General features: G+C 40.0%; 1 protein-coding gene across 2 annotated transcripts; it reads right to left on the bottom strand.

Annotated features, from left to right (window-relative positions):
• Window positions 1-4,281: 4,281 nt before the first annotated feature.
• Window positions 4,282-18,004, bottom strand: TMEM45A (transmembrane protein 45A). Of its 2 annotated transcripts, none has more exons than XM_034412496.3 (6): window positions 17,604-18,004; window positions 15,619-15,814; window positions 13,492-13,704; window positions 12,543-12,727; window positions 7,182-7,327; window positions 4,282-6,518 (listed from the first exon to the last, which is right to left on the bottom strand). In XM_034412496.3, the coding sequence occupies exons 2-6, from the start codon at window positions 15,803-15,805 to the stop codon at window positions 6,425-6,427; spliced, it is 825 nt and encodes a 274-aa protein (XP_034268387.1). In that variant the 5' UTR covers window positions 15,806-15,814; window positions 17,604-18,004; the 3' UTR covers window positions 4,282-6,424. The 2 variants fall into 2 exon arrangements, with proteins under 2 accessions (XP_034268387.1, XP_034268394.1); XM_034412503.3 differs by having other exon boundaries at window positions 15,619-15,811; window positions 17,604-17,998.
• Window positions 18,005-18,905: the final 901 nt, after the last annotated feature.

The following is an 18,905-nucleotide window of genomic DNA, read 5'->3' as shown; positions in this document are numbered from 1 at the left end:
GGCTAGTTGGGCAAAGGCCTTTTTAGTAGTGACATTTTATTAATGGATAATGACACTAAATGGCTGTTTCAGTGTTGAATTATGGTTTTCTGATATTAGAATATCATTCAGGCAATTTAGTATACTATGGGAAAAGTTACAAATATAGTTTTTTATTTTCTTTATTGCTATAATAAATAATTGTAATAATATTTACTATTGTTACTATTAATAATTGCTATTTTGAGCAGATTTGGATCCCACTAGGGAATTGTAGTTGCTACAATATTTAGAAAGGGCATCAGTGAATGTCTGGACAGCATTAGTCATAGAATCATAGAGCTGGAAGAGAATTTGGAGGTCTTCTAGTTCAAACCTCTGCTCAAAGCAGGAGCTTTATAGCTTTCCAGTTAAATTCAGCTTATTTTTGAAAACCTTCAGTGATAGAGCACCCACAACACAACCTCAGGAGACAAGCTATTCCATTGATTAATTGTTCTCACTGTCAGAAAATTCTTCCTTACTTCTAACTGGAATCTTTCTTTAACAAGCTTCCACCCATTACTTCTTGTCCTGCTCTCTGGCACCTTAGAGAATACGTCAATCCTCTTTTCTTTGGGAAGTCCACCCAAGTACTGGAAGACAATTATTATGTCCTCTCCAATCCTTCTCTTCAATAAGCTAGGCATACTTAGCACCCTCAACCGTTCGTCGTATGATTCAGCCTTCTGATCCTTTCTAATCTTCTCTGAACACTTTCCAGGGTCTCAACATCTTTTTTGTATCATGGTGAGTAGAATTGGATGTAATATTCTAAGTGTGGTCTCACTAGTGCAGTGTAAAGTGATACTATCACTTCTCATTGTCCTGGCGCTATCTCTTTGTTGATGCTGCAAAAGCATTAGCTTTTTTGGCAATAGTTTCGTCTGTTCAGCACATTCGGCTACTGCCTATAAAGGCTACTTTAGATCATGCTTTTATAAAATTTCATTTCTAGTAAAAATATTTGTTCTTTCTAAGCAAAATCCAATTTTTTAGGAAATAGCAAATTATTTGCTTTGTCTATTTAAATATTAAATTATTATTGTTTATTAGGTATTAAATATCTAAATAAATAATAATTAGAATAATTAATATTCTAAACAAGATCCCATATTATATTATATGAACTGGATCCAGGCTTCCAGAGTACCCAATGGCTATAACAGGGGTGTCAAATTCCATTTCATCGAGGGCTACATCACAGTTATGTTTGACTTCAGGGGGACAGGGGGGACAGGGCCAGGGTGGGCGTGGCCAGCTTGATGTCACTGGTGTCGGGGGCGCCTGTGGTAGCCCAAGTGATCTCCCAGCGAAAATGGGCTTCTGAGCTCTGTTTTTGGCTGCAACGGCTTCCTGCAACCCTTTGCCAGTGAAAACAGAGCTTGGGAGGGCTGCCTGTGGCCCTCGCAAGCTCTGTTTTTGGCTGCTACAGCCTCCTGCAACCCTCTGCCAGTGAAAACAGAGCTTGGGAGGGCTGCCTGTGGCCCTCGCAAGCTCTGTTTTTGGCTGCTACAGCCTCCTGCAACCCTCTGCCAGTGAAAACAGAGCTTGGGAGGGCTGCCTGTGGCCCTCGCAAGCTCTGTTTTTGGCTGCTATGGCCTCCTGCAACCCTCTGCCAGTGAAAATAGAAGCTGTTTTTGCTGGCAAAGGCACTGCGGGCCGGTCCCTTGCTGTTTCCAGGGCAGCCCTGCAGGCCAGATGTAAGCATCCTGCGAGCCGGATCTGGGCCTTGTTTTTGAAACCCCTGGGCTATATAGCATAGATTCAAGTCATTAAGGGCAGTTGTCTATCAGGCATCTATCAGGCATCTGCTGACTACTTTCCTTAAAGACACAATGCCTTTATGCCACATCTTTTTTAAAGAATTACAACTTTGTGTCTGTACAGGAATTACATGAGCTGCATTTGCTGTTAATTTCCTGCATGCAACATGTCTTAGTTTAAATCCTCTAGGCCAGGGGTGTCAAACTAAAGTACTTAAATCTGGCCCATGGGGCTGGCCTGGAAATATCAAAGGTGCCTCTGCTGGCCAAAATGGGCTGTGTGCGGCCCCCTGTGTGGCTCCTTTCCGGCCTCCCCGGCCTCCAGCAGCACTCTGTGTGGCTCCTTTTCAGTCTCCCCAGCCTTCAGCAGCACTCTGCCGGCCAAAAAATAGGGCCCATTTTTGGCCAGCAGAGTGCTGCTGGAGGCCTGCAAAGTGCTGCTGGAGGTCGGGGAGGCCTAAAACAGGCCGCACGGAAGCCTCAGAAGGCCTCCGCGTCGCTCGTTTTTGGCCAGCAGAATGCTGCAGGAGGCCATGGAGGGTGAAAATAAGGCATGGGGGCCCCATGCATGTCTTCTCTGCACCCCTATTTTGTGATTAAGTGCTGCAGGAGACCGTTCAGGCTGAAAACGGGGCACAGTGCGGTCCCCTGTGCCCTGTTTTGGCTGGCAGAGTGTCAAAAAAAATCCAGTTTGACACCCCTGCTCTAGGCCTTCTGTGTTAATTTCAGGAAAGGGAGCCAGCCCACTAGTGTAAGTCATATAGCAATAGCTGTTTTGATATTTCCTCTTTTGATGAGGTTCTTCAACATAAAAGGCTCTTCTTTCTTTTTAAACATTAGAAACTGGAATCCATTTGTTGTCTATCTGAAATCTAACTTGTTCACCAGGCTTCTATGGTGAAAAATAATGTATACTTTTGTCATATTGCTGCACTGGGGGATAGTGCAGTGAGTCTAAAAGAGTGTATTTTAGGAGCCAAATGAGTGGGCACTGTGGGCATACTTTCTAATGACTTTCCCATTAACAGTTGCAAAGAAATTAAAAGAACCTCTGTCCTTAATTTATTCCTCCAGGCAAATAGTGCAAGATATGGCCCAATGCCATTCTTAAGAGGTTTGGTTTTATTTAGTATCTCTTTCACTGTTTAAACTATCCTCTGTTTATCCTTCACACTATATTATCTTTACGCCCCACTTATATCTAAATTTCTGCACTGCTTGACTTGCAAAATCGAACTTGGTCACAAACAAGTTCAATTGAAATCCCATGCCATGCAAATAAAGTTTTTAATGAAGCAATAATTACAGCAGAGGACTTATTCTCCAAGGTGACTTTGCTCTTGGTAGTTCCTTGGTAGGGTATTGTTTTCTGCTTGTTTGGTGTTAAGCCCTGCTTATCTGAGTGCAGGCTGCTAAAGATAATGTGTCTGGTCTTTTGATTTCCTTGTGAGCTTTTTTAATTGTCTCTTTGGTGTGTGAAAATGTCATTTATCTTATGTGTCTATGGATAGCTGATTTGTCTAAATGCCAAGTTTCCAGAAATTTCCTAGTGGCTTTATTTAGTTAGTTAGTTTGGTCTAAGATGCTCACAGTTTGTCGGCTGTCTATATGTTGTGGCATTAAGGACTTTTCAAATCAATTTAATTCTCCAAAACATCTTAAGTAACCAAAAGATCCAGTAGTCCAAGATCAAAAGGTAGGAGTCATCTATAACATATAGTGTAAGGACAATAGCAGCCACTATGTAGGACATATAGGCAGAAGACTAGCAGGCAACATCCACGAACACCAATTAGCAGTCAGAAGACACAATGAAAAGTCCTTACTGACCTACATATATCATGTATTAGAATGTTTAGGATAAGCCTGCCAGATTCTTTTGATCAGTGTTTCCAAGTCTAAGAGAGTCAAATTCCATATTAAATATTAATATTGTTATTGGGACTGGGCTAAATGTCAAAGCTGCAATCAATTACTTTCTCCAGCTAAAAGTCTAAAAGACAAAAGTTATAAAAAGCAGGATACTTGGAACCATATAAAAAGCCTTAATATAATAGAATCTCTAGAATAACAACATTCTCTTTACTGTATTAATGAATGTCTTCAGTGATGCTTACCTGGCAGGGAGCTGCTATGGAAGAAAACAAAGGAAATATATCTTCAATGCTTTTCTTTAGCCTAATGCCTGAGTACTGAGATTTCAGAACACTGAATTTGAAACAGATAGCAGCTATGTCTTCCAGATACGACCACGTCTAGCTATGTTAAACTCCTGTTCTGACATAACTGACCCCATTGATATATGACCATTGTATGAGGGAGATGATAAGCAGTGAAATAGTCAAGAAAACAAAGATATAACTAATCAACCCAGAATTCTCACTTGAGCAACAAATGACCAGCTGTTTCCAAAGGTCGTAATATTAGATTTTTAGAGCAAGCATATTAAGTAGATTGGTCTATAGATTCTAGAATAAAAAGTAGCTCATTACATTCATTTGTACTTATTTCAAAATAAACTAAAACTTTTTATTTCAACACACACTATAATACATTGAAGTATTGTTAAAACCCAATAACTATTAATAAATTTAAAGGACTTGAACCATCTGTGAATAGCTGAGAGGATTCTCCTTACTCCTGAATAAGAAAAATTGTTTTAAAACAAATATTGAGTGCATTTCAAATAGCAATTAATATGGCCATTTTTGTATTCCATATACAAATAAAACTAGAGAGTTCTTCAAATGTATAATTGTTGAAGAGACACATAAAATATTTTAATTATGTTAACATTCTTAATGTTTTATCTCAAATTAGATATTCTAACCTGAGTATGTACTTTAAGTTAAAACTAAAGGCACGTATCTTATAGTCTTTCCTGAGTATTGTTTCATGCCATATTACTTCAGATGAATAGAATTCTTCCAAAGAGTCCCTCTCACAATATGCACAGATGATATTCCCAAGCCTGGGGTGCTGAATTGTGTCAAGGAACCTGTTTCCTGGCTGTACTGCTAACTGGCCAAGTATCTCAGAATCATTAACTGAAATGGGTGGCTACAGAAAGTGAATGAATGAATGAATGAATGAATGAAATTAGAAAAACTGAAAAGAGATTAAAAGTTAAAATAACATGAGAATGGGTGGCCTGGGGGTGATCTTCTCTAACCAATCAGCCATCCCCAACATAGAAGGCCCCTGTTGAAAAACCCAGATCAGGCAGCAGAATCAAATTTTTAGGCTCCTTGAATGCCAGGGGTGGGTGAACCTCACCTCCAATGGGAGTATCTTCCAGAGGGCAGGGGCCATGGTGGTGCAGTGGTTAGAGTGCAATACTGCAGGCTACTTCTGCTGATTGCCGGCTACCTGCAATTTGGCAGTTCAAATCTCACCAGGCTCAAGGTTGACTCAGCCTTCTATCCTTCCGAGGTGGGTAAAATGAGGAGCCAGACTGTTGGGGGCAATATGCTGACTCTGTATACCAAGCAGTTTACAGAGTCGGTATATAAGTCTAAGTGCCATTGCCATTGCCACCAGCATTCTAAATATGTTTGCCATTCCTGCAACACTGTAAAGATATGTTAGCATAAGGACAAAAGGGGGGGGGGGATTTGTTTACAAATAACAATTATTGGTTTACTTGTCAAAAACACACTGTCTGCAGGCAAATCCTCTTCATGTTTTATAAAGCTATGCTAATCTTCATTTTAGCAGAAATACCAGCTGTGATCCTATCTGACAATGATTCATAAATTCTCAGTCTGTATGCAGCAAAACTTTCTGTGATACCCACAAAAGAAGGGCTGGGCTGCTATTGCATGGTCACAGACTGATCGTGACTTTTTGGACACATACACATGCACATCACAAGTGCCCTCACGTAGATACTTTAATGACTTGGAGAAAGGTACTTCATAATGTGCGAACCCAGTCAATCTCTTCTCCAAGGTTTGCATAAGCTTCAGTGCAAAACAGAGATTTGAAACATGGCATGGGTTTTCTTTGCACTGAATGAATTCAAAGTATAGAAATAATCTGAAATATACTTTGACTTCATAGTTTTCTTCTTCTTTTTATAAAAATAAGCCAACTCTGCTGCAGGTAATTCTCATATGTAAAGTAATATACACAGTAATTTTGGAAAATCACTTTTTGCTGAAACAAAATGTTTGGCTTTTTGTATTTTTTGATAATAAATAATTACAAAAATAAAAAACAAATAAAGTAATACATTTACAAATATAAATTTGAAATCTATCCTAGAAATTCTTTATGTTTATAAATAGTTTTAATGTATAATTGATCCATTTTACTATTTTAATATATGTCCATTTTTCTGCTACATTACGATTGCATCTGGCTTTTGAAAAATATGTGAAATTTTCCCAGTTTACCCAAGAACAATGAAAGAGTGGATCCACCATTTGTTAATGGCCAGAACTGATTCTCATTTGACATGCTACTGCTATAATGCCATGTTTCTACTTCAATTGAGAAAAACAGTGCTGTAATGAAATTTTCATAAATTAAGGTCTAAATTTTGTAAGACTAAATAATGGGTGGGGGGGGGAATAGAATCACCAGGCACTAGAAATACTAAAATAGAAAGTGAACTATAAGAAAATGTTTCGGTAGAATTAAATTTCATCTTCTGACTCCTGTTCTCGCTCAGATGTTTTCAGTAATCCAATTTCCATGGATGGAACTTGCATTATTTTGGTCCGAACCACCCTGGAGAAGAAAAATTACAAGAACAATTCATGCTAAATCATCACACATTCTAAGCTAATCAGTGAAGTAGAGGATAGTTATTTTTATATGAGATGGCACATTGAATGCAAAAACCAACTCTAATATTCCATCTATTTTTCCAATATTTACTTCTTTTTCCAAAGTTCCTCTTATTATATTACTGTGTGGCCAAGAAATTAATCAGTATACATATTTATATGGATGTATAAATTATAAAACAACAAAAATAATAGGCATAATCAAAAGCTTTGCCTTCCTTAGTTTTATATAGTAAGTTCTTCTAAACCTGTGTGCTGTGCTGAAGGATTACATAGGATTACATCTCAAAATAAATAAGCTAACTAAAAGAATTTTAGGAAGAAATTAAAGAGTTGACATTCTTCCAAGCACAAGTATAAACAGTTTTTATATTATGTATACAACTACATACACAATTTGTTTGCAATTTGTATGCAAGCATCAAGGAACAATTATATATTTCAAAAGTTATAGGCTGAATGCCATTTGATCCGTAGATGGCTATAATTTTTCATTCCTATCCCTTTGGAGGACCTATTTTTGAATGTGTGGAGATTTTGAATAAAATGAGAAATTCTTGACATTTTACTGGAGCTCTTTAAAATACCAATAATATCTACTTACCAGCTGACTAGAGTATAATTGACTGCCATGATAAGAAGTGTAATTGCATAATGCCAGCAATAGCACATGGTCAGAAACATCATGTTATTGTGATCCATTTGGTTCCATTCTGTATGTCCATTTGGAGGGTAAAGGACAAATCCAATCTGTGAAAAAAAAGGAAAAGGGCATTAGAAATACTGTTTTTTTATGGGATTACCTCTCTCCAATTATACCGTGTTTCCGCGAAAATAAGACCGTCTTATATTTTTTTGAACCCTGAAATAAGCGCTTGGCCTTATTGCCATGCGTTCAAAAGCCCGATTGGGCTTATTATCAGGAGATGTATTATTTTGGGGGAAACAGGGTATTTGCTTCTCAATATGATCTGGTAGGGTTCCATGCTTCAGGACCCATCTCTTAAACTAATGCTTCCCAAACCTTTTCTTTTGTTATCCAAAACTGTCTATCAGAAAGTCCTTATATAAATGTTCCAGTTGTGATTGGGTAATGGGTTTGTGTGTCATTACCAAAAGAAAAACCACTTTTACCCAATTTTTGCGTAATATACACAGGTTTGGGAAGCTGTTGGAGAGCAACCATCTTAGTCAGGAAAGGTCAAGCTGGGAATTAGTCTGGAGTCATTAAGTAAACACAAGAGGGCAAGGCCTGATTTCTTGAATGTTGTTGGAGTTTATCTTGTCTTTCCTGGGGGGAAGCTGCCAGCCTGGTAAGTTTCCTGTGAAATTAGCATAGAACAATAAAATAGCTAGTTTATACTCTACATATGTGGTCTGGTCATTCATACCTAACATGCCTTTTCTCAAACTGGTTTACCCTGTGTAATAGCATCCCCAGGCATTAGGTCAGGGGGATTAGTAGAGCTATCTGGGATGGCTGTTTCAAATTTTGAATTGCCTTTGGTGAAAACCGCTTTATGTCCTATTATTAGGTTTGTTTATTGTTTATTTTTTAGCATCATCCCGCATTGTTTTTGAAAGGGTGGCTATATAAATTGCCATAAATAAAGGCAGTTATAAGATTTCCTTTCTGCCTTGTGTGTTCTTTATTATAGTTTAAGGCGGAGGTAGGCTACATTTTTTTGGTTGAGATCCATTTTTTCCCATATAATTAGTAGTGCTGAAGCATGTGATGAGTGGAGTAAAAAGCAAAGTTTATGCCTCTGCTTCTTTGAAAATGCCTATTCTCATTCTGATATCCACTTTTTTCTGTTCTCTCAGTTCCAATAGTTCTGATGAAAAATCAATCTCTTGCAGAGTTCTTTAATTAGACTGAAGGCCACATAAACTGAAGTTGAGGGCTGCATATCCCCAAAAGATGGCAGATTATCTACCTCTATTATAAGAATGCCGTGTTAGAACTGTTTGACATCAGCCTTTCCTCCAAAGGTATTCTCTAGGTCCGTGATGGCAAACATATGACACGTGTGCCGGAAGTGGCACACAGAGCCATCTCTCTGGGCATGCCAGCTGTCACCCGTTGCTCTTCCGGGTTCTGGCACACATATGTGTGCTGGCCACCTGGTTTTTGCGTGCACGGGAGCGCCAGAAACCGGAAAAGCAGCTCCCTGGTGCACATGCGAGCACCGGGAAACTGAGCTTCAAGTTTCGACCAGGAAATTTTCAAAGACCTACAGCACTGTTGGCAAACCTTTTTGGCCAGTGGTGGGTTTCTACCGGTTTGGGGGAACCGTTAGCTCTGACTATCAGCTGTGAGTGAACCGCTTCACTCCAGTTTTGAAGTGGGTCTGCCCGCCCCTGCATTATACTCACCTATATTTTTGTTTCCGAAGCCCAGCTGATCGGCGCGGCAGAGTGGATTGCTGCGCCTCAGCTGTTTTCCTTGCCGGCAGCAATGCAGAAGGTGAGTTTTCTCCAAACTGCGCGAAGCGTGTGCTTATCAAACTGGTTGTTAAACCGGTAGGATCCCACCCGTTTTCAGCACCGAATGCTGAAATGGGAGTACACGCAGGGGAGGGGGGAGTGCAGGAATCTGGAAGAGCAGCTCCCCAGCGCGCACACTGGGAGTGCCAAAAACTGGAAGAGCAGTTCCCCAGCACTCCAGTCAGCTGGTTTTCATGCACACATGCATGCCAGAAACCGGAAGACCAGGTGACTGGCGCACATGCATATGCCAGAAACTGGAAGCTTAGCTGCTCTTCCGGTTTGCGGCACTTCTGTGTGTGCGCGCTGGGGAGCTGCTCTTCCAGTTTGTGGTGCTCCTGCGCGTGCACACTGGGGAGCTGTTCTTCCAGTTTCCAGCGCTCCCCCATATGCATGCGCTCCCATTTCGGCACTTAGTGCTCAAAAGGTTCGCCAACACTACTCTAGGTCTTTGAAAATTACCAGTAATTTCTCCATTATACTAGGATGATAGAGGGAAGGCTGATTTAGATATTTACTTTATTTGATATTCACTATTTAGGTCACAATCAAAACAAAAGAAAACAAGCAAAGTAAATGGAGAAACATTGCATGATTCACTTAATTGCAATAATTCACTTAACAACTGTGGCAACTACGGTATCTTCCTTAGCAACTGAAATTCTGATCCCACCTGTGGTGGTTTCATTTTTCATTTCATTTTCATTTTATTAAATTTGTATACTGCCCTACTCCCGAAGGACTCAGGGCAGTGAACAGGCACAAAATAAAACACATAAATACAAAAGTTAAAACATGATTAAAACCCAATTAAATAATTTTTGCCCGAGACAATTTAAAACTCCCAATAATTTAAAACGAATTAAAATTTCAGTTTAAAAATTTAAAAGAAGGGGAGAAAATTAGGCCACGTCAGCCTGCTGGAATAGGAGTGTCTTCAAAGCACGGTGGAAAGTGCGCAGATCCGGGATCCTTCGTATCTCCGGGGGGAGCTCGTTCCAGATAGTAGGTGCCCCCACAGAGAAGGCCCTCCCCCTAGGGGCCGCCAGTCGACATTGTTTGGCTGTTGGCACCTGGAGGAGCCCCTCTCTATGAGAGCGTACCGGCTGGTGGGAGGTTGTTTGTGGTAGTAGGCGGTCCCGTAAGTAGCCAGGTCCTAAGCCATGGAGCGCTCTAAAGGTGGTAACCAAAACCTTGAAGCGCACCCGGAAGACCACCGGGAGCCAGTGCAGCTCGCGCAGGAGAGGTGTCACATGGGAGTGCCATGTTGCTCCCATAACCACCCGCGTGGCCGCACTCTGCGCCAGTTGGAGCCTCCGGGTGCTCCTCAAGGGGAGCCCCATGTAGAGAGCGTTACAATAGTCTAGGCGGGAGATAACGAGGGCATGAGTGACTGTGTGTAGGGAGTCCCGATCCAGAAAGGGACGCAACTGGTGAATCAGGCGAACCTGATGAAAGATCCTCCCAGTCACGGCCGTCAAGTGCTCTTCTAAAGACAGCCGTGAGTCCAGGAGGACGCCCAAGGTTAATAGAAGAATACCTATACTTTGCCACACAGCTCTGCTAACTAAAGATGTCATCTCCCCTCTCATTCATCTCATCCCCCAACTGTTACCCTCTCCAATCATTAACAAGTTTCTCATTCCTGCCTAATTTGTTATCTTGGTCTATCTCAGAGTTCATGGAGCAGGACAGGGGAAAATACTGGCAGTTTAGAGCTTAGTCTCTTTTCCTCTGAAGAAACAAGCAGATGGAGATAAAATGACTGATGCAGGCACTGATAGGAGAACAAAGAGTGGTCATCACTCTACTGTAACTGTTTACAATAATTCAGAGTAATCTCCAGTATCATTACATTGCAGTCACCTTAGCACAGGGGTCGGCAACCCATGGCTCCGGAGACGCATGCGGCTCTTTGGGTCCTTTGCCGCGGCTCCCTGTCCCATCACTGGTTGACCCCGCCCCTTGCCCCTTGCTCCTTGCCCCTCGCCCCTCTTATTTCTTTTTTGGAGCCTGAAGCAGCAGGAAGCGAAGGCTGCCTTATATGCAAATGTAAGTGTAAGGCGCGAAGGCAGGTACAGGGCAGTTTCACTCCTGCACTCTCCTTCCCCCCTGAGCCAGGAGAATGTGCACATGCAGGGAGACCCTCTTCAAGCGAGCACCAAAGTGCAGCAAAGGTGTGCCTGGGGTGGGCGGCCGCTCGCTTAGGAGGGTGTTAACAGGATGCAGCTTTTCTCCTGCACTAATGCTCCAGCTATTGCCTTGCCATTTCATCCCCCACCCCGGCAGCTCTTCGGCCAAGTGTGGAGGGTGTGAACTCCAGCTTGAAGCAGCAGGAAGTGAAGGCTGCCTTACATGCAAATGTGGCGCGAAGGCAGGTACAGGGCAGCTTTGCTCCTGCACTCTCCTCCTCCTCCTACTCTCGTGACACCCTGGCCAGCTGTGGATGAGCCTGGAGCATGCACACACGTGGGGAGACCCTCTTAAGCGAGCCGCTGCCTGCCCTGCACACACCTTTCCTGAGCTTCGGCACTCACTTGAGGAGGGTCTCCTTGTGCGTGCACACGCTCCTGCCTCAGCCACAGCCAGGGCGTCATGAGAGTGGGAGGAGGAGGAGAATGCAGGAGCGAAGCTGCCCTGTACCTGCCTTCATGCCACATTTGCATGTAAGGCAGCCTTCGCTTCCTGCCGCTTTGGGCTGGAGTTCGCAGCCTCCGTACTCAGCCAAAGAACCTCCGGGGGTGGGGGATGAAATGGCAAGGCGATGGCTGGATCATTAGTGCAGGAGAGAAGCCACATCCTGTTAAGGCTCTCCTAAGCGAGCGGCCGCCCACTCCATGTGCACTTTTGCTGTGCTTTGGGGCTCGCTTGGGGAGGGTCTCCCCACACATGCGCACGCTCCTGGCTCAGCAACAGCAAGCCAGGGCATCACGAGCGGTGTGGGGAGGAGAAGGACGGTCACCCGAAGGGAGGGGGGAGAGAGAGAGACACACACACACTCCCCTCAGAGAGAGGGGAGAAGAGAGAGAGAGACATAGAGACACATACAGAGTGATACATAGGGGGGAGAGAGGGGAGGAGAGAGAGAGAGAGACAGAGGGAGAGGGAGAGAGACATGGGAGGGAGACGGGGAGAGAGACAGAATGGTTTTGTGGCTGGGTAGGTGTGGCTAGGGGGGGTCATGTGACTGGGTGGAAGTGAGTGACATTGAGTTGGCCATGCCCACCCAGGTTTTGTGGCTCTGGTGTGTTTTTTTCCTTTTGGAAAAGGGTCCAAGTGGCTCTTTGAGTGTTTAAGGTTGCCGACCCCTGCCTTAGCAGATAAAGAGAAGCAGAGAAGGGTTGAAGTAATGAATAAATCTTCATCTTATCCAATAAATCTTCAGCAGCTGTCTGAGGATCTCATTTGCTGATCCTGGTTCTAATCTCAAAAGTTGTTTTTAATGTATCGGGACGGAAAAGAAAAATTATTCACTCACCTGCCAGAACCAACTTCCATGCAATATGCAAAGACTTGTTCGGAACATCTCAAGAACAATGCTGTTATGCAAAAAGACTTCCAAGAATATGCAGATAGCACCTCCGAAGATAGTTATTAAAAGTAATTGATGAACATGAAAATCTAACATGGAACGCCCATGGATGTGATAATAAAATAGAAAACCTGGTGAAAGGGAATAAGAAGTCAACTACTTTTTATTCTGCAGGCTTCGTACATGATTGTTGCTAAAAAGCTCTCGGTTTTGTGTCATGCAAAGTATGTATTTAATACATATTTAATATAAAGTCTTAGCAGGTCATAGAAAATCCTTGGAAGCTGTCATTTCCACCATAGGAGGAGCTATAATGTACAAGTGCCATGCTCATGTTTTCTTATTTTGAATCTTTAAACATATATAGGATGTATGCATTCAAATTTGCAGAAAGATGGTATTTTTAACTTTGTGTACAATTAACTTTGTATAAAGTTAAATAAACAAACAAATAAATACAATCTATTTACTTGAGCCATATTCTTTAAGCAGATGCTAGATAAATGTAATTCGGGGCTGCTACTGCAGAAGATTTTCGGTTGTTTACATGTTTAATGTTGAAAAACATCCTTTGAGGTACCTACAATGATTTTTGCTTACTATCTTTAAATGTAATTTAAAGACAGTCATGCTTAATTATTTCAAACATAATTAATTCTTAATCTTCTTTAAATAAAACAAATCTTCCACTCTGCATGCATCACTAATAAAGAAACAGGCATATTAATTCATTAATTCATAATATTTAAACATCTATTATTGTTCCCTATTTCTGTTACATCTCATATTGATTACATGACATAGTTACCAAACAGATAAACTTTGTCTATTCTTTTTTATTTGGATTCAGAAAACTATTCTATATAAACAGTGCAGTGAAATACCATAAGCTCACCTTCCACAAAAACAGCAAGTGAGAGCATCATTCGGTCTAAGGCCTCTGGTAATACATTTGTGCTGTGAGTCACAATGTCCACTAGCCCTGAGATGCCATAGAAGAGGTACATGGTTGCATGCTGCCAATTCATTAAATAATTCCACTGCTTTTTTTCATTATTATATAGCTTCATATGAGGTCCATCAGGAACAAACTGCTCTGCTGCCATACCTGGGTATAAAATAACAAAAAAAATATGCTGGGAACCTTTTGCTTTGTTTTGGCCATAATGCAAAGAAAAAAAAATTCAAATCATTACTTTACCTAATGGATATTAAGTTGCTTCCAGATAAGAGTGCTACTGTGCAATAGGCCTGCTTCACAAATAAAATTATAATGGCTCCATAAATTATGTATTTTATTTGTAAAACTTCCCACATTTTCCTACCATATCCTCCATACTTTTACTTACCATGTATAAAATCCTATAGAGAAAAAAAAATGACACTGCAAAACACACTTCCTTGGCTGAGGTCTGTGTGAAAACATTCATACACTATCTTGCACATTTCCATTTCTTGAAACAAATGTAATATCATCTCGTGTTTTATGCAATACTGTACCTATAATGTGAGCAAATCACAGACCATAGCATCGAGTCTTTGAAATTCATGCTTGCTTATATTTGTAAAGTGTATTTGATGTTTAAATTACATTCCTAGGGTTGACAGGGGTCACCCAAGATATTTTACTATAGTATCCCTAAACTATTTGGATGGTCACCTGAATCTTATGTTAGCTGTAATGGTTCTATCTTCCAACAGACAGGAAAAGCTGGATAAGCCCAAGAGAAATGTTAAGGCTTGCCACTGGTTTCAAAAAATATTGTATATCCTTGAATAATTAGTACGCTCCTTCTGTCTGGGATGGTCATCCCCTTCCACTGAACACACAGCTTCAGGAGGGATGCACATGGAACGATGTGGGAGGAAGGGGATACCCACACCTAGCCAACCAGACCAGTCAACTCAACAATGGCAATCAATGGGATGACAGATGCCATATCCAGATCACCATCATATCTACATCAACGGTTGCTTTACCCTACGTAATTATAGGACCCATGGTTACCAAGCGATGAGATAAGAATGGAGCCACACTTTGTAACCAAGACAATCTCACGGTTCATTTTATGTAATGATTTTTTAAATTTCTTGAATAAACCGCAATCTCTTCTGATAAGAACTTTGTGTGCTTTTATACAAATTCCTTGTAAGCAGAATAACACCAACACTGACATTCTCTAAATTCCACTGAAGATGTTATCTAGCCTGGTAATGGAACATTTGGAAACCAACTTTGATGACTTCAGCTCTCCAAATTCCTTGCTTTGTGGTTTATTAAATAAGTTAGAATGTATAAATGTATGAATGTATGAATGTCTAAATGTAGCCAATATAACCATAGAATGCTAATCCTGATAAGGACAAGTGAAAACACCGTGTCCTTTACTGAAGTTCTAGCAAGATATGGTTATTTTCTCCTTGGAAAGATCTAACTCTTACTTAGAGTTATACATTATGTATATTAGAATTTTTATTAATTTTAAAGATAAATATAAAATGTAAAATTACAAAAAAAAGGAAAAGCAAGAAGGAGGGACAATGGAAAAAGTTCAAAAGCAGCACATAAAAATGAACAAAAACAATATAAGGAAAACTGCTAACTTCTCTCTTCAATACAGATACAATTATATAATAAAATAATCTCTTGTTCCAGTTTGACAATAAAGCTAAAATATAAGAGATATATATGAAATAACAACACCAATGTATAAACGTATTCTACTGTAATGAAACATATAGCCCAAAATGCATCATAATAGCAATCCAAAAAATATGTATATTTTTTTTAAAGATTAAGGTATAAAATAAACAGGCTAGTTGTCCAGTTTTGTTACTGAATTCTATCTCCATGCAGGGAAACATTATTCAACACTAGATAGAATCCAGACTACAGTCTGGCATCAACTATAAATTGCTTTAACGTTAATATTTTTTTAAAATCAATTTTTTCTTTAAAGATACTTTAAATCATAATCATACTTATTTAGAATTATATATTTTTTAAAAAATATAAACTTACCAATAAGAGCAAAGAAAACCTTGATTATGCCTTCAATAAATTCTAAGCGTTGAAATCCTGCCTTGGAACCAAGATAAATATTTTTCCTCCTTTGACAGAAGTACCTGAATGGGTATTTCACAGACCACCACAAGCCAAACAAAAGGAAAAAACTTCCAGGAAGAGCATGACCTTTAAAATTGGCCATCTTTTTCTACTGTGGAAAAAGCAGTTCAAAAAAATAAAGTAAATTTCAGAAGAATCTCATATTTATAGACCAAATCTAAGATGCAGCTTATTATAATCTAGTAATAAATTATATTTTGTTGTAGGAATAAAACACGATTCCTAATATTCTGAACTGTACTTGTATATAAAAGCATCTGTGCCAGACTTCAAAACCTGCTTGTATAAGAGATATTTATCAGAAATTTATTTTATTCTTTTTGTCATAGATATTTCCCAAGGTTTTGATCTTCCTGATTGCCTTCACATTTATTTTCCCCACAATGCTCACTGCAGGTGTAGGGAACTGAGGCAGCAATGAGGGAACCACTGAAGTTCTTTTATGTTGACATATCAAAGTCTGATAATACAGGGCCTTGCAGTCAGAAATGGGTAAGGATTATAATTCTATTCATATGATTGCATAGTTAGAATTTGTACCATATATCCATCACTCCTCTTAGTAGTCAGTTTGCTTTGTTTCCCCATAAGAGTCCAATCAAGATTCCAGGCTCAGGAATTTTTTAAAAATGTTACAATAAAATACTTAATTGTGTCTTGTTTTCTGACCATCCCAGAAAGTTTGGATTATTGATAGCGCTACAGATTATATATCGAAAGTAAGGAACAATGGAAAATTGTATATATACAATATATTACAAACTATTCTAAAAATATGCGTTCCAGGTATATTAATAAATAAAGAAGCAGATATCCTGCGAGCTCTGGATATAGTAGCTCCAGAGCTACTCTGACGATGTCAGCAGACAGCTGACGAAAGCTTAGTAAAATAAAATATTAATTCTTTTAAAATTTTAAGTTCCGGAGCTTGCAGGATGTCTGCTTGTTTACATACATACATACATACATACATACATACATACATACATTTTATACATTTTTCTTTAACATGCATAAGTGCTTGTCTCATAATGTATTGTCTGATTCAATTTAGTTATACATAGTAATAGTAATAATAATAATATTTTCTTGTACATAGTGGTATTCTTCCAACTTCTAATTTGTACCTCTATTATCTAACTATTGGTAAAACAAATTCCAGGTTAAAAAATATTCTGTATCTTCTTTATCTTTTATCTTTAATGTTAACCTATCCATTTCCTCACAATCTAATATTTTTTAAAATTATATTTTCATCTGTAGGATGAAAATCCTCACTTTTTTTGTTTTTCTTCTAGCCCATATTAAAAAAAAAACTCTCATACTAAAAAACAAAACCCATGATAACATTACAAAGGGGAGTCCTCTATCTCCAGTCTTGCATTGTCCTCCTTCTCATCTCTTCCCACTTTTCCCATTTCTCATTTATTTAGGGGCAGATATTTCTGCATTACCAAGCAGCCTCCATTCCCCGCAACATCTCTTCTTCTTTACTCTGCTGAAATTACTTAGCAGTTGAACTGCCCAAGGAGTCTATGTATTTCAAAAGAACTAGCTCAAGAACAATTTCCAATGATCAAAAGTTTTAACTTCATGGGTCCAAGTTTAGTACTATTGACAAATTACCACTCTTAACGGATAGAATGAGGACTCAGATTGTTGGGGACAACATGCTGGCTCTGTAAACGTCTTAGAGAGGGCTGTAATGCACTGTGAAAAGGTATATAAGTCTAAGTGCTATTGCTATATTTCTCCGTTATGTTGTAATTAAGTAATTAACGTTAAGGTTAATTACTTAATCTAATCAGAACTCCGCTTGCAACTCCCCTTTCGTGCAGAAGCCAGAGAAACACAGAGAGGAACATTTCATAAAGACTTACCGAACTTGCGCTGCTTCTCTGCAACTTAAAGCACCCTCCGGAGTGGAATTTTACGTGGAATTTGACGAGCGGGATCCTGGATTGTCCATAGTCAAATGTGCGGACGTGCCGGAGCGCACCTCTTTTCTCCGTGACGAGGAAGAATTCGGCTACTCCTCGCCACGGATGCTCCCGTTACAGCCCTGCCTTCTCCATCCCGCCTTCTTCGACAACCACCCAGAGGCGCCACCGCTGGGGCACTCACGCCCTCCTCCCGTCCCGCTTTCATCTTTTCTCGCCTCCGGTTGGACTTTGGCAAAAATCCCTCCTCTCGACCGTCTCCCTCCGCCCCCACCCTCCAAACAGCTGCCTTCTGTCGGAGGCGAGACACGCTATCAAGAGGGCTGTAGTGATGTGGCAGTAAGCGGGAGGCGGAGTGTTCGGATGCGGAAGGTCCTCCAGGGACATAAAAGCGCCCACAGATCTGCTTGAAAGCCTCGGATTTCAGCTGCCTCTCCCGTCGCAGATTCCGAAAAAGCACAAACGAAGGATCCCAATGCTGCTCAGAAACTCAGAGAACATCTGTGAGAGTTTCCAACCAGTTGTTTCAGAGCTTACACACACACACACACATCCCTCTCAGGACTGATTTTAGTTCTTCCCTTAGAAACCACACATTCCTATTGGCATTAATATACACTTCAATACAATCACTATTGGGCAGAAATAACTTATCCAGATAATTAGAAGAAGTGTGGAAGTTAAATTATATAATGAATGGCTGAAGGAACTAGGTATGTTTAGCCTAGGTACTCTTAGGTACTCTTATCACTGGAGGTTTTCAAGGAAAGATTGGACAACCATTTGTCTGGGATAGTATAAGAACTTTTGCCTTGGGCAGGGGGATTGGACTAGAAGAGTTTCTGTTCCAGCCCTATGTGATTCTAAGGTTCACTCTGCCCTTTTAATATTTATATATTCTTCAATCATTTTTCAATCACTCCTTGCTCATTCTATTTTCATTCCTCATCTCTATCCTGGACCATACACACACACCACAAACACACACAATCTCATTAGTTTTCAAGATTATTGATAAACTGTCAGTTGCTTGTATTATCTTTTTGAGTATATAAATATGAGTAATCAAATAGAACTAAAGTGATGATGATAATATTTTCAACTCAGGATGCTTTCTTTTAAAATATATACAAGAACATTGCATGCATTGATCTATTTTTGCAGAATTAGAAAAAAGTAGTCCCATTTATTTAAAATTATTTGGGTAGCAAGAAAAATTAATGCCACTCTGTAATGAAGTCA

The sequence above is a fragment of the Pantherophis guttatus genome, chromosome 5 (genome assembly GCF_059756535.1).
Source record: "Pantherophis guttatus breed Tessera chromosome 5, ASM5975653v1, whole genome shotgun sequence".
Taxonomy (NCBI): domain Eukaryota; kingdom Metazoa; phylum Chordata; class Lepidosauria; order Squamata; family Colubridae; genus Pantherophis; species Pantherophis guttatus.
The sequence above is the reverse complement of the archived record's forward strand: the minus strand, read 5'-3'. Positions and strand labels throughout refer to the sequence as shown.

What these genes read in the sequence shown, in the direction of transcription:
- TMEM45A (XM_034412496.3), bottom strand. Translation starts at nt 15,805, where the DNA reads ATGGCCAATTTTAAAGGTCATGCTCTTCCTGGAAGTTTTTTCCTTTTG. An exon ending in ACTTGCTGTTTTTGTGGAAG is followed by an intron (nt 12,728 to 13,491) that starts GTGAGCTTATGG and finishes CCCTTTCACCAG; the next exon opens with GTTTTCTATTTTATTATCAC. An exon ending in ATGGAAGTTGGTTCTGGCAG is followed by an intron (nt 7,328 to 12,542) that starts GTGAGTGAATAA and finishes TTTTTTTCACAG; the next exon opens with ATTGGATTTGTCCTTTACCC.